Raw genomic sequence first — 16,458 nt, forward strand, 5'->3', positions numbered from 1 at the left:
CACAATCTCTAAATGTGGTAGACATTTGATAGTGGGGGACAAGATCCTGTGTCTCCATAGGGGCCATCGGTGTGGGCAGGTCACCCAGAACTAAGACAGGGGATTGAACAGGCGCCTCTTTACCAATAGCTGTGAGAACATATAATCTGCCTCACAGCACTGCCTGACGCTTACACCATTGATTGATTTGAGAGAAGGCAGTGAAGCCGACGACAGAAAAAGGAAAGGAGGGTCAAGATGAATATGATTTGAGTGAGTTGGAGGTTGGCAGGAGCTGGAGTGTCAGATGGTACACTTTTGTGCCTTGTTATTTTGCAGAAGTTAGAGAATCATACAGCTGTGGAGCTATGCAGCACAAAAACAGGCCCATCGGCCCACCATGTTGGCTGCATTTGGCCCATTTCCCTTTGATCCTTCCCTATTCATCCATCTGTCCAAATGTTTTTTGAAAGTCATAATTATATCCGTTCTCTATCTTCCACTGGCAGCTTATTCCAGATACGGACTACCCTCTGAATGAAAAAGTTGTCTCTGAGATGCTTCTTAACTCTCTCCCTTCTTACTGTAAGCCTATGCCCTCCAATATTCGGATCCTCCTTTCTGGGAAAAAGATTGTTAGCATTCACTTTATCCATATCCCTCATGATTTTATACACTTCAATAAGGTCATCCCTCAGCCTCCTGAAAGAAAGAAAATCCCAGCCTATGCAACTCTTCCTTATAACTCAACCCCTCCAGTGCTGGTGAGATCCTTGTGAATCTTTTCTGCACCCGTTCCAACTTAATGACATTTCTGTATAGCTGGGCAACCAGAACTGCACACTGTACTCTAAGTGTGGTATCCAACTTGTAGAGTTGTTTCATGATGTCCCAGTGTTTGTACACCATACTCTCACCAATGAAGACAAGCATGCCAAACATCTTTTTCACCACACTGTCCAAACAACTTGCCACTTTCACCTTGCACCTGTTCTCACAGATCTCACTGTTCCACAACACTCTCTAGAGCGTTACATTTACTGTGCAAGTCTTGCCCTGGTTTGACATGCCAAAGTGCAACTCCTCACAGCTATCAGAGTTAAATCCCATTTGCCGTACCCTGGCCGTCCTTCCCGACTGATCTAGAGCTTGTAGCTCCTAGATATCCTTCCGCAGAAGTTCTTTGTGAAGAATATGGATTTGGAGAGGTTAAAAATGGGAAATTCAAGAAAATGAGAAATGATCAAGAGGAAGAATTGGAGAAGGGCAGAAGACCTTGGGGAGTTGTTGGGCAGAAACAGGGATAGGAGAGTCCAGCCCAGAGAGCAATGTGAAGTCAAGGCTGTGAGCCGGTATACATCACCGGACATAGGGAGATGGGTGAAAAGGGCTTGGCATGCGTTAGGATGTGTTTAGCAGAGCTTACACAATATTTATAGATGAGCAGTCTGTTCTGGAAAACATTGGATTACTGTGTGTGGAGGTAACAAAGACTAGTGATCTAACATGGAACTGGCATAGAGGATGTCTCAAAGATTGAAAAAGAATTGGTAATATAGTTTGTCACAGAGACAGCCTATGTTTGGCCACATTTCCTTCCACTAACTATCAGAAAGGTACAAAGCAATTACTTTCACAGACAGTATCAATTCTAGATGTGTGTGTTTGACTAGCACTGGAATCACTAGCACAATGATTTTTCGGCACTGCAAGTGTTAAATAATTATGTGCGCCTTAACAGGCCGTTACGTAAACCAGATTCCTACCTCTTTAATCAGCACTTCAGCTACATCTCTGTGGTTGTTGAGGGCAGCGAGGTGGAGAGCTGCAAAGCCATCCTCCTTCTTGACGTCCACCAGCTGACGAGCTCGGGCCAGAATCTTTTCAGTGGCTCTGGCAGAACGAGGGAGAAATGTGGAATTAATGAGCGCTAGCGTTAATATGAAAGGAACTGTACATTGCAAATGGCCAACATGGTCACATCTCACCCAAAATAGAATATTTTCAGGATGGATCACAATGTTTAGTTTAGTTTAGGGATACAGCATAGAAACAGGCCCTTTGGCCCACTGAGTCTGTGCCGACCAACAATCACCCGCACACTGGTTCTATCCTACACACTAGGGACATTTTACAGATGCCAATTAACCTACAAACTTGCACATCTTTGGAGTGTGGAAGGAAACCGGACAGAGAAAAGCAATGTGGTCAACGGGAGAACCTACAAACTTTGTACAGACAGCATGAATAGTCAGGATAGTCTCTGACGCTGTAAGGGAGTAGCCCTGCTGCACCACCTTGTCACCAATGCATTTTGCACAGCTCCACAATCTGATACACAGTGAGCATACACTGTTCATAAGCAGAAAGAGGGCGATGCCGAATATCATGCCCTATTGAATAAAGAAGAACCTGCACTTAAACAGGAAGTCACATGGACCAAAGATCACCATAGCCAATTAAATATGTTTAATGTGTGATCAGTATGGTGTGTACGCAAAGCGAGCAACAAGTCCATGCACGGCAAGATTTCACAAACAGCAAATCACAGAAATGATCAGCTCAGCTCGCTCGGTGATATTATTTGTGCACAAGAAGCACCATTGTACTTAACACACTGGACTCACAGACACCAGGCTGTTGGCATCATTACCCAAACAAATTGAATGGATTAACAGTGCTACCAATATAAAACACCACTCCTCAATATATTTTTCACATTACTGCAAAACATAGCTGCTTTCAATGAAGATGAAAGACAAGCAGATTTCTCATGTTATGGGAACATGAGAAAAGACGTGAGAATTTAAGAATCTGAAATTCCTGTGTACTCTGGAAATCTGCCCTTTGAATAGAATGCAGGAGTTGTACTCCCTGCTCTCTGACTAGGATCAGACCTGGTATTTTTTCTAACTTGCATTTCACAGGATATTCATGAAAGCAGTTGGCAATTTATCGTTATCTGCAGTTTCTTACAATTTATTGCCTTTTAAGGCTGCATGATGCAGCGAGTTGAAGCCACGGTTATTCTGCTGAGTGAAGTCAATGTTTGGCACGTCTGTCAGGAGGGTAATGATGTCCCTATAATCTTTAGCAATCCCATCGTGCAAAGGAGTATCGCCGTACGAATCCTGGAAAGATAATAGCAGAAGAGGTGAAGTGAGGTTGACAACTCTTTCACAGTGAATCCAAAGAAAGCCTTTGGTCCCCTATCCCCCAGAGTAACAATGGTATTTTCATAATGTACACCAGCTACACATCATAATGTTCACTCACTTGTCAGAAATGACAAAGTCCAATTAGTTTCTGAACTGTTGTTATCCATCAGCTCTGTGCTTCTTGCAGTCTGCACTAGCTCCTGGTTAAACAGCACCTTGATTTCAACATTCGTTCTGCATTTTGAAATCCCCCATGACCTTGCCACCCCCACTCTCCAACTTGCTCCACATTATCTTTGCTCCTCAGATTCTGGTCTTGATCATTCTCAAATGTAATCACTCCATTAGTGGTGTCAAGACCCCAAGCTCTTGAAAGTTTCCTCCACACCCCACCCCACCCCAAAACTGCTTCCTTCTCCTGAACATTCTTTAAACCATACCAGCCTTTCATAGCTTTGGGCCACCTGTCTCATTTCTTCTCATACGGTTGTTTGATCCTGTATAGGTTGCATGAGAGGCAGAGGTCACCATTCAGACACCATTACATCTTACCCTGGATCCTCTGATCCCTTCATTCCTTGAAGTGTCTTGCAACACTTTGATAGATTAAACATCAGGTGTAATTAGTTGTTACGGTTTTATGTTTATTCTTATGCTGAAAGGCAAGCCCTCTGAGGTAAAGTTTTGGTGAATAATTGATGAAGTACATTTACCATTTAAATGGTGAAAATAGAATGAAGAAGATCCTTGCTAAATTATTTAGATGCCAATTGTCCTTATTCTTATGAAGCCAAACCAGATCAGTATTTCAACACCACAGCATGTCCCATGTTATCAATTAATATTTTATGCAAATTGCAATAAAGCTGTATTAAAAATATGACAGAAAAGTGTAAGACTGCATATTCTGTAAATACAAGAGATTTGGTTTAATATCCACTTTTGCATTAGAGACTTGTAACACCAGGACATCACCCAGGTTCATGCGTCACAGAAGAAATCAGAAACTGGTAACTGAATTAGGAGTTCATCCCTCCAAACAGAAAAGTGGACAGCCAATACGTTTACAAAAACACATTAAAAATACCATTCCTCCACCAGCCTTTCTGCTTTCTAGAGGGCAACCAGTGTCATTCCCGTGACAGCTCTCTCACCTGTAGATTAACATTGCAGTTGTATTCGCAAAGTGCACGCACCACATCCGTGAAGCCCTTGTTCACTGCGATGTGCAGCGCAGAACACGTCGAACCATTCAGCAGATTGACATTGGCGCCCTTGCTGAGCAGCAGTTTGGCCACCTCAGGCTGGTTTCTGCACAAAAGAAGCAAAAATACTGACAGTCCGTGGCCTGCTGATCCCCACACATCAGCACAAAGCCAAACTGAAGCAGACTTGAGAAACAAGGAACTGCAGATGCCCTTCAATCTTTTTCACCTTTTTTTCTCCCCACCTCTGCCATCATTATGAAGAAGGTTCCTTACCCAAAGACGTTTACAGGGCGAGAAGCAGGGTTAGTATTTCAGGTTAATGATCTTTAATCAGAAATGGGAATAGTCACTTCCCGATGAATGATGAATTCACCTTTAATGTTAAACCCAGGTGTCTTCAACTGACGCTGCTTACCCTGAGGCTTATCGCCACTTTCTGTTAGTGTTTCAGACTTTCAACTGCTGCAGTTCTTTTTAGCTTTTCAATGAGCGTCCTGTGGTAAAAATACAATCTGCAGATCCAGCTGAAAGTGACCCACCCAGCGTGGTTTGGTCTCCCCTGGTGTAGAAGAATGAGAGGTGATCTCTGAAGCACTTAAGATTCTGAGAAGAAGTGACAGTGCAGGTGTTACAATGGGCCTTTAGGTGCTGCTGCAGCTGGGCACACCACCTCTGCTGGGACCCTACAACTGTATACTCTCCGATTTGCCCCCCTACATCTTCTGTGGTAGAGTATTCCACAGGTTCACCAACCTCTCAGGGTGAAGAAACTTCTCCTCATCCCCATCCTAACTGATTTATCCTGTGACTGTGTGGATTTTCTCTGGGTGATCCTATTTCCTCTCATAGCCCAAAAACATGCTAATTGCTGGGAAAATAGGTGTTGGTGGTCAGAGAAGATGGGCATGTGAAAGAAAATAGGTTCCAGGGAAATCAGCGGGGGAATGGGACTGATGGGAGCCGGCAGAGACTCATGAACCAAATGACCGTCTTAACCTTAACAAAACAAGAGAAATTGAGCCAGCAATTTCCAATAGGTGGTTAAATTTAGAATTCACTGCTTATTATAATGCTGCTGAGATTGCTTATATTTTACACACTGGATAATTTGACATTGTACACTCCAAAGGAGCAAATCCCGTGCTATAACGCCCAATCTTCACTGTTTTCCAAATGCTGAGAAATGGGGCAGTACCACTAGGAAGGGATTGTGCACAGACTTTGACGGGACTGTGGGCTCATGGCTACAAGTAACAATCCACCTGTTCCATCCGGGGAGGTGATGTGAATAATCTTGTCAACATATTGGCAATTAAAAATCCATGGGGAATCTACACTGTTTTATTCAAGAGCTAACCGAACTACCCAACTGATTTATTTGACCAAATGTATTGAGATCTAGAAACAAGGAATGGCAGATGCCAGTTTATACCGAAGATAGACATAAAGTGCTGGATTATCTCAGAGGGTCAGTCAGCATCTCTGGAGAAAAAGGATGGATGACGTTTTGGATCAGCACGTTTTTGTCTCCAGAAATACTGCCTGACCCGCTGAGTTACTCCAGCACTTTGCGTCCATCTTCGGTATAAACCAGCACCTGCAGTTCCTTCTTTCTGGGTCCCAACCCGAAACATCACCTATCTTTTTTCTCCAGAGATGCTGCCTGACCCGCTGAATTACTCCAGCACTTTGTGTCTGTCTTTGAATTGAGACCCAGACTGGTTACAGCCATCAGTGCTTGAGCAAGGGAGCATTTTTCATACCCAAATGATGCATAATGTAGTGCTGTGTCACCATCCTCATCGTGAACCTCAAGCTTTGCGTTTGCCTGCAGGAGAATCGTCACCACCTCCAGATGTCCTTGATGAGCAGCCACCTGCAGGGCAGTCTTGCCCTGATTCTTAACGTCGACCTGCACAACACAGAGGAATGCTTAAATGTTTGTGAACTTTTCCTGAGCTGATTGGTTGGCAGATCAGGCTTCACTCTCTGAGAACGAATGCAGCCATTTACAATGGAAGTTGCAAGCCTCATGACTTACAAAGGAAGTACGAGTGAAAAAGGAAGTCCTTTTACATGAAATATAAATACATGAATAAATATATATACATATATATATATAAAATAGAAATCTAATAGGCCATTCAGCCTCTCGAGCCTGCACTAACATTTGACATTTGCAGATCGATCTTCCTTCTCAGTCTGAAGAAGGTCTCGACCCGAAACGTAGCCCATTCCTTCTCTCCTGAGATGCTGCCTGACCTGCTGAGTTACTCCAGCATTTTGTGAATAAATACCTTCAATTTGTACCAGCATCTGCAGTTATTTTCTTACACTTCCTTCGCTTCACTATCCTTATCCCCATATATCATTCCTCCAATATTCAAATCTATTGAGCCACATTTTGAAATAAATCATTGACTGATTTTCCAAAGCCTCAAAAAGGAACTTCAAAGCTACAACATACATTTCTGTCGGAGATATTTCTCCTTCTCTCTAACATCGCTCATCAACCAGATTGTTTCATGTACAGGCCATCCCCATGATAACCCATCTGCCCTCTTCATCCTCCCCATGCTCTCTGCAATTTATATCCAACTTATTTTCCCTCTTTCTCAGTTCTGACAAAGAAGTGGAAGTGAAACAACAATTCCATTTCTCTTTCCACAGAAGCCACCAGATCGGCAGAGTATTTTCAATATTTTCTGTTTTATGTCAATTTTCCAGGGTCGGCAGTTGTTTTGATTTTCCTCTAGATTCTGCACTCTGTTATCTTTCTCTATGTATACCTGTTGCAATTGTGTATGGCTTAATGCATTCATGTACGGTATGATTTGAATAGGTGGTATGCAAACAAAAGTTTCTCACTGTATGTGGCAATAATAAACAAATACCAATCTCAAAACATTTTGTATGCTTCCATGAGATCGCCTCTCATTCCTCTGTTTTCTCGAGAGGATGTAATCTCTCCAATGTGATAAAGCCACCATCCCAGGTAGCAATCTGTGCATTTGTTCTGCACTCCCACAATGACACATATATCTCTTGAAGGGCAAGACAACCAACACTCCAGGGTACACAATACTCCAGGTGCAGTCACACTGAGGTCCTGTGTAATTGTACCAAGCCAACCTTACTCTTGTACTCCAATCCTCAAAAGACAATTGCTAACGTATTATTTGTCTACTTAATTGCTGCCTGACCTACACATTCGTTTTTAGGTCCTCCTGAGCATACCAAGGTTCCTCTAGACACTGACATGCCTCAATCTCAGTCTTTCTTCTTTTCCCTACTGCAATTTTCCCACATTGTACTTCAGCTGCCCGCCTACTCAGCTCGGCCGCAGTCCCCAAAGCGCCCGTGCTTCTTCATCACCACACACATTCCCACCGAGTTTCCTGTTGTCAGCACACTTGGAAGGATTGCATTTGGTCCTCTGGCCTAACACAGAGCCCGAGCACCAGTCCTTGCTGTACCCAGTTGTCACACCCATCGATCTGAGGAGGACTCGTTCATTCCCCCCCCCCTTGTTAACAACTCTCAATCCGCACCAGCATTTCACCTCCAATTCCAAATACTAAAATCTTGTTTAGCAATCTCCTGTGTATGACCTTACCAGAGGTATTCTAAAGACAAACACACTATATCCACTGGAGAAAAGGAATCGGTGACGTTTCGGGTTCAGACCCTTCTTCACCTATTCCGGTCTCGACCTGAAACGTAACCTATTCCTTTTCTCCCAGGATGCTGCCTGACCCGCTGAGTTACACCAGCCTTTTGTGTCTAGCTTCGGTTTAAACCAGCATCTGCCTACACACAATATTCACTGGTCCCTTTGCAATTTTTCTATGAGATCTATCTTCAAAAAACTCCAACAGCCAACTCAAACATAATTTGCCTTTCATAAATCAATCTTATCACTTCCCACATGTCCGGATACCATGTTCGTTATTATAGATTGGGGCCTGTTCTCAACTACAAACGCCAGATTAACAAGTCATTAATCTCCTTCATGCTCTCTCCCGCCTTTCTTACATAGTGGGTTTCCTTGCTGCCCTCTAATCAGCAGGAACCATTCCAGAATCAACAGAATTTTGGATGATGATAGCTGGAGCATTCGCTACACCCAGAACTATGGGACATAGTTTTCGTTAAGGTTGTTAACTTCTCCACAGTATTTCTTTACTAATTCTAATATCTTTTACTTCTTCAATTGCACTTTATGCTTCGTGCTCTGGTATATTTAGGAGATTTATTTCTGTCTTCCTTCATGAAGACAGTTTTTATTCGATTCCCCTGCCATTTCATTATCCCCCATTGTAAATGTTCGTGTCTGACTGCTGGGGACCTATGTCGTTATTTACTAGATTGTGCCTTTTTATATATTTACAGAAACTCTTTGTGCTTGTCACTTATTAACTCTCACATTCCATCTTCTTTTTCATTATAAAGTTTTTCATCATCTTTCACCGAATTCTAAAATGTTCCCAATCCTCAAATTTATGCGTTCTCAGGCAACTTTCCCTTCAATTAAATACCATTGAAGACTGTTGCTCGGTGTTTGATTACAGGGGCATCACTGCTGAGGTTATAATTGCTCCAGATTGCTGTGTACGATGGGGCTGTCTCAATGCATCCAATATGGGACATGTCTACTGCTTCAGAGGAAGCTTGGGCTGATGTTGCACACAAAAATGTAGAATCATTTTATTTCTTTTGCTGAGAAGCTGCACCTTCCTGGAATGCAAACATGCTCATTTGCAAACATGTTCATATCATTAAGCCTGGAGAACGTAGGATTACCCAAGTTATTCTGAATAAATTCTACCGGTCACAGAGCATGGAAGTGGGTCCTTCGGGCCATCTTGTCCATGCCAACCAAGATGCCGCATCTAAACCGTTCCCATTTGTCCACGCATGGTCCATTTTCCTCTAAACCTTTCCTATCCACCTTCACGTCCAAATGTCTTTTAAATGTTGTTATTGTACCTGCCTCAACTACGTCCTCTGACAGCTCGTTCCACATTCTCACCACCTTCTGTGTGAAAAAGATGCCCCTTAGGTTTCTATCACATTCCCCTTTCACCTTAAACTTGTCTCTTCTGGTTCTTGACTCCCCCCACCCTTGAGAAGAGATGATGCTTTACATTTGAAAAAACAGGCAGCACAGTGGTGCAGCTGGTAGAGCTGCTGTCTCACAGCACCAGAGACCGGAATTCGATCCTGACCTCGGGTGCTGTCTTGTGTGGAGTTTGCACGTTCTTCCTGTAACCGCGTGGGTTTCCTGCGGTTCCCTCCCACATCCCAAAATTGTGCAGGTTAATTGGCCTCTGTAAACGACCCCCAGTGTGTAGGGAGTGGATGGTACACGCTGACTTACTGGCCCATTTCATTCATCACGACAGTAAGTAGACTATAAAAGGAACACAATTCACTCTGAAGCATCCAGAAACAGACATAAGGGTGCTCTGGAGTTGCATATTCTTTTTTTTTTTGAAGATGCAGCTTGGAAACAGGCCCTTCGGCCCACCAACTCCACGTCTTGGATGACAGAGGTACCAAAACCAGAGGACTTACGTTTAAGGAGAGGGGAAAAAGCTTTAAAGAGGATCTTACAGAATTTTTTTTTTGAAATACATAAAGTATAATATCATGCGATAAGAGCAGAATGAGGCCATTCAGCCCATCAAGTCTACTCTGCCATTCAATCATGGCTGATCTACCTCTCCCTCCTAACCCCATTCTCCTGCCTTCCCCCATAACCTCTGACACCCGTACTAATCAAGAATCTATCTATCTCTGCCTTAAATATATCCACTGACTTGGCCTGCACAGACTTCTGTGGTAAAGAATTCCACAGATTCACCACCCTCTAACTAAAGAAATTCCTCATCTCCTTCCTAAAAGATCGTCCTTTAATTCTGAGGCGATTACCTTTAGTCCTGGACTCTCCCACTAGTGGAATCATCCTCTCCACATCCACTCCATCCAAGCCTTTCACTATTCTGTACATTTCAATGAGGTCCCCCCCTCATTCTTCTAAACTCTGGATCTCGCTGTCTGAGGAGGGGGTGAAGTCAGATACAATCACTATGTTACGAGGCATTTACACTAGCACTTACATAGGCAAGGCCAGGATGCTATTCTAATGCGGACAAATGGGATTAGTGTAAATGGGCAAAGAGATGGCTTGTTTCTGTGCTCTATGATTGCATGACTAAAACAAAATAACATTAACCACAAACTAAGGCTGTATACAAAATGCACACTGACCTTCTCTGGATACTTCTGCACCAAGTCCCGGACCTTCGTGGCATTCCCATGAGCCGCTTCGATGACAATCCGCCCAGGATTATCCAGGTCAGTTGATTGTGACAGAAGTTTTTCGAGGACAGATATGACTGTGCCTACGGTACAAAGAGAAAAAACAATTCTTACTTCTTCCTGCCAGAAATGAAGAAACCAGAGTTGCCGAGAATGCTCCCCATTGTACTTTCAAGACAGTAGAATAGAATAGACAAGAGCCGGTAGTAGTAGGGGGCAGAGCGGTGGTGAGAGGGGCTTTGCATGCACAAAGCACTGTGCACAAAGCAAATGTAAAAATAACATTTCGGAAAATATTCACGAGCATAACATTGCGGCACGGTGGCGCAACGGTAGAGTTGCTGCTTTACAGCGAATGCAGCGCCGGAGACTCAGGTTCGATCCTGACTACGGGTGCTGTACTGTAAGGAGTTTGTACGTTCTCCCCGTGACCTGCGTGGGTTTTCTCCGAGATCTTCGGTTTCCTCCCACACTCCAAAGACGTACAGGTATGTAGGTTAATTGACTGGGTAAATGTAAAAATTGTCCCTAGTGTGTGTAGGATAGTGTTAATGTGCGGGGATCGCTGGGCGGCGCGGACTTGGTGGGCCGAAAAGGCCTGTTTCCGCGCTGTATCTGAAATATGAAGAAAAAAATATATATATATATAATGCTTGGAATGGAATACTTTATTATCACATGTGACAACGCACAGTGAAATTCGTTGCTTGCATACCCAGGGTATGCAAATAGCCGCCACATATGGCGCTTACAAAGTAAACGAATTCCTTCTGCTTTGTTTTCTATTCCTACTAAAGTTATGGAAGCATTGAGTTGAATCAATGGGCGAGAATTGCAGGACACCGACCCTACTCCTGTGTAAAGTGCTATTGTTTCTGTTATAATGCCAGGCCTCAGTTTGACGTCTCATCCAAAAGATGGCTTCGTTGGCACCGCAGTACTCCCCTAATGTTGCCTGAAGTGTTAGACCAGGTATTTGTATTCAAGCCTCTGGGGACGGTGCTGAATGCACCACCTTTGTGACTCAGAGAATGCTGTACTTTGAGCACGAGATGCTTACTAGACTAGGTTCATAAATGATAGGAGCAGAATTAGGCCATTCGGCCCATCAAATCTACCGCCATTCAATCATGGCTGATCTATCTTTTCCTCTCAACTCCATTCTCCTGCCTTCACCCCATAACCCCTGGCACCCGTACTAATCAAGAATCTGTCAATCTCCGCCATAAAAATATCCGTTGACTTGGCCTCCACAGCCTTCTGTGGCAATGAATTCCACAGATACATCACCCTCTGACTACAGAAATTCCTTCTAGTCTCCTTTCTAAAGGTACGTCCTTTTATTCTGAGGCTATGGCCTCTGGTCCTAGACTCTCCCTCAATGCTGGGAAACTGTGGCTAAGCACGACGTAGCCCAGGACAAGGGACTGTAGGTTAGATGAGAGATTGGGAGCAGCCAATATTCCTGGTTTACCTTTCTTCACAAAGAACAACTCATGATGAGGAAACAGCTTGTGGTGACACAGGGTGGGCTTTCTCGGGCAGGAGGCTGGCTTTGGAAAGGCAGGGAATGGGTGGAGTGAGGCACTCAATATCTCAGCTGGCTTGGCAGCCAGACCAAAAAGATGTTCTGCCCAGAACACCAGAAGTGGCTTGCAATCTCACATATTTGTTTCCATTTTGTTCCTGGCCCTCGCACAAGTATGTGGTTTAATCAGGCCTCACACACAGTCTGGGAACTATAAATGTCCGATTTCACTTAATCCTTTATGATTGGAAAGGACGTGAACAGAAGAGAAACACAAGTGTTGTGCACAAACTATAATTACTTATTTTGAACTGTGCATAACCCATGCAAAGAATCAGAATGTCACAGCCTTGGTGACCGGCTGACCAATAGGGATTTATTACACAATGATCTTTGACTAGTGGGGTGCCACAAGGCTCGGTGCTGGCACCCCAGTTGTTTACAATATATATTAACGATTTAGACGAGGGAATTAAATGTGACATCTCCAAGTTTGCGGATGACACAAAGCTGAGTGGCAGAGTGAGCTGCGATGAGGATGCTATGAGGCTGCAGGGTGACTTGGATAGGTTGGGTAAGTGGGCAGATGCATGGCAGATGCAGTAAATGTAGATAAATATGAGGTTATCCACTTTGGTGGCAAGAACAGGAAGGCAGATTATTATCTGAATGGTGTCAGATTAGGAAAAGCGGAGGTGCAACTAGACCTGGGAGTGCGTGTACATCAGTCACTGAAAGTAAGCATGCAGGTACAGAAGGCAGTGAAGAAAGCTAATGGCATGATGGCCTTCATTGCGAGAGGATTTGAGTTTAGGAGCAAGGAGGTCCTACTGCAGTTGTACAGGGCTTTAGTGAGACCGCACCTGGAGCATTGTGTGCAATTTTGGTCCCCTAATTTGAGGAAGGACATTATTGCTATTGAGGGAGTGTAGCGTAGTTTCACCAGGTTAATTCCCGGGATGGCAGGACTGACACATGATGAAAGAATGGGTCGACTGGGCTTATATTCACTGGAATTTAGAAGGATGAGAGGGGATCTTATAGAAACATATAAAATTCTTAAAGGATTGGACAGGCTAGATGCAGGAAAAATATTCCACGATGTTGGGGGAGTCCAGAACCAGGGCTCACAGTTTAAGAATAAGGGGTAGGCCATTTAGGACTGAGATGAGGAAAAACCTCTTCACCAAGGGAGTTGTGAATCTGTGGGATTCTCTGCCACAGAAGGCAGTGGAGGCCGATTCACTGGATGTTTTCAAGAGAGAGGGTAGACACAAAATGCTGGAGTAACTCAGCGGGACAGGCAGCATCTCTGGAGAGAAGGAATGGGTGACGTCTCGGGTGTAGACCCTTCTTCAGACAAGAGAGAGTTAGATTTAGCTTAGGGCTAGAGGAATCAAGGGATACGGGGGAAAAAGCAGGAACAGGGTACTGATTTTAGATGATCAGCCATGATCATAGTGAACGGCAGTGCTGGCTCGAAGGGCTGAATGACCTAATCCTGTATATATTTTTCTATGTTTCTATCTGAAAAAATGAATTGCATCATTCCAGAGCACATAAGGTCAAAAGTACGAAGAGAATTGAGGGGCGGGGGGGGGGGGGGGGGGAGGGAGGGGGGGATGCGGACAGATTGCTAGACTGCAAACCTGGACGTAAGGGTATCTTGGATGTATGTTTGTACATGTTTGTTTATTTTATCACAACATGGCTATTCAGCCCCTCACGCCTATGCCAGCACCTGAAGCAGTCTCCCACGTAGTCCCCAGTAATCGACATGCTTTCATACATTCCCATGGACGGACCCTGATGTTCCCACTATCCACCTACATTGTGGTAAATTACAGCGACCATTTAACCAAACCAGCACAGTAGATGCTGGGATCTTCATTAAAAAAATAAACTGTAACATGATGGAAGGGAAGTGATAATTCCTACCCTGCTGGGTTTCACTCCAGGTTGAAGTCAGTTTATGGTGAGGTTGGAGAGAATGCAAAACTCTCAGCCAAAGCAGCCACTCGGCACTGGCCAAGTTCAATTAAAACTACCCATCCCAAATAATCATTTGAAACCTATTCCCAAAAGATTACGATTAACTGGGAATTTGAGAGGTACTACATCCAAATCTGCTTCATAAACTCATCTGCAGAGAGTTGCATGGAATACAAGGAACTCGTCCAGTCTGGACTCCCTGCCAATGGAATGTCGACCAAAGCGTTATTGCGATCGTCTTACTTGCTGAATCATTGGTGTTGTCTGTTGTCATGAGGTTCGCGTCCAGTTCGCCGGGTTGTGTTGCCGTTACGCAGGCAGGATTAAAGGTCCACGTTTGGCCTCCAACACCCACACGCAAGTCTCCATCAGCATAAACCTTTAGCACCTTCCCAACCTGCCCCAGTGCCTGGAGGACGAACGATGGAAAGATGATTCAGACAATAATCCACCACAAAAATGCGCTATTTTGAGTTAATCACGACAGGCAGCAACTGAGGTGAAACATCTTTCCAAGGCAGAGGTGTGAGCACTCAAGAAGAGTGAACTAGTCTTGCTGTGTTACTGACACAGGGTCGGTGAAAGCTCTGCACTCTGGGGTCTAGGACAACTAGAACAACAGCAGGAAGACCTGCAGGCCTTTGAGCAGGCATCTGGGGCATCCAGGGAATCGCCTTTGGTGAAGTAGAAGAACAGAGTGTCAAAATAGGCTGTTAAACTGAAAGAAAAGACATACAGTGCTGGTGTAATTCAGCAGGTCAGGCAGTATATCTGGAGAACATCACATAGGTGATGTTTCAGGTCGGGACCCTTCTTCAGACTGATCTCAATCCAAAACGTCACCTATCCATGTTCTCCAGAGAAGCTGCCTGACCTACTGAATTACTCCAGCACATTGCATCACCCTTTGGTAAACCAGCATATGCAATTCCTTGTTTCTTCCAGGACTTGGGTCATGCATTTGCAGATTCAATGCAGTAACTATTTCACTGGGCATTCTTTTCATATTAATGCTCTCGGGGTAATTATCAGGAGCAGTTGGCCCCTCGAGCCTGTTCCACCATTTCACCTAAGTTTATGGCTGACCTGATTGCAACTTCAACATGATTGCTGCCCGCACTCATTAACCTTTCGCCCTTCTGCTCATTAAGAATCTAGCTTCTGCTGCCTTAAAAATATTCAAAGACTTTACTTCTGCTGCCCTTTCAGGTCTCACAACTTCAGAATTTCCAGTTCATCTCTGTCTGAAATGGCAATCTATTATCTTTAAACAGTAGCCCCCAGTTTCACATTCTTCCATCAGAGGACACATCAGCTCTATATCTGCTCCGTCTTGGTGCGTGATGATCTAGCACCTTTCAATCAAGTTCCCTCTCAGTCTTTTAAATTCCAATGGATGCAAGCCTAACCTATCCAATCTTTGCCCATTCCAGGATAAAAGTGGAAAATGCAGAAAAATCTCAGCAGGTCAGGCTGTGCCTCCGAAAAGGGAAAGAGAAACCTGCCCATTCCAGTTATCAATCGAGTGAACCGCTCTGTACGACCACCAATGTAGTAACATCCATCCTTGCATTAGAAGACCAATGGAACCCTGGATAAGGCCTCACCAATGTCCCATAAAACTGGAGCATAAACACAAAACCACCCTACATTGTGTTCAATTCCCCAGGCAATCACCAGTAACATTCTGTCAGTTTTCCAAATTACTTGCTGTACTTATGTGTTGGCTTTTCCAAAGCGTGCACCAGGACACTTGGATCCCTCTGCATCGTCGCACCATTGATAATATGCTATTGTTTCCTGAACAATTCCACATTATCTCACATTTGCTGGGTCTTTGTTCACTATGCCGCCTCCGTATGTTCTCTTCACACTTACTTTTCCCGTTCGTCTGAGTAAAGTCAGCAGATTTTACGACCACACTTTGAGCCAAGTCACTTGTAGAAACTGTACAAGGTGGAGTCCCCAGCAATATTCCCTGTGGCACATTACTCATCGTCATGGGAACAGAACCTATACATACTACTCGCTGTTTCCTGCTACCCAGCCAACGTTCTAGCCACAGAGATACATTACCATCAGAGATCAAGGCCAACAACATTATCAAAGTTCCCACCCATCTCCATCATGGACTGGTTCATCCTGCTGCCCTCTGGTAAAAGGTACTGCAGCATACGGAGCACAACACCCAGGTTCAGCAATAGCATCTTCCCCCGAGCCATCAGACTCTTGAATTCCCAAGGGTCAAGGGATATGGGGAGAAGGCAGG

General features: G+C 44.2%; 1 protein-coding gene across 8 annotated transcripts in view; it reads right to left on the reverse strand.

Annotated features, from left to right (window-relative positions):
- The window catches only part of mib2 (MIB E3 ubiquitin protein ligase 2), a 128,854-nt gene that overhangs the window by 12,684 nt on the left and 99,712 nt on the right, over positions 1-16,458 (reverse strand). For all 8 annotated transcript variants that reach the window (XM_078425513.1, XM_078425511.1, XM_078425509.1 and 5 more), the window contains 6 exons: positions 14,433-14,598; positions 10,619-10,752; positions 6,109-6,257; positions 4,292-4,448; positions 2,956-3,110; positions 1,746-1,872 (listed from right to left, as the gene is read on the reverse strand). In XM_078425513.1, coding sequence (XP_078281639.1) covers positions 1,746-1,872; positions 2,956-3,110; positions 4,292-4,448; positions 6,109-6,257; positions 10,619-10,752; positions 14,433-14,598 — 888 coding nt within the window. The remainder of the gene's footprint in view (positions 1-1,745; positions 1,873-2,955; positions 3,111-4,291; positions 4,449-6,108; positions 6,258-10,618; positions 10,753-14,432; positions 14,599-16,458) is intronic.

The sequence above is a fragment of the Rhinoraja longicauda genome, chromosome 30, assembly GCF_053455715.1.
Source record: "Rhinoraja longicauda isolate Sanriku21f chromosome 30, sRhiLon1.1, whole genome shotgun sequence".
NCBI lineage: Eukaryota > Metazoa > Chordata > Chondrichthyes > Rajiformes > Arhynchobatidae > Rhinoraja > Rhinoraja longicauda.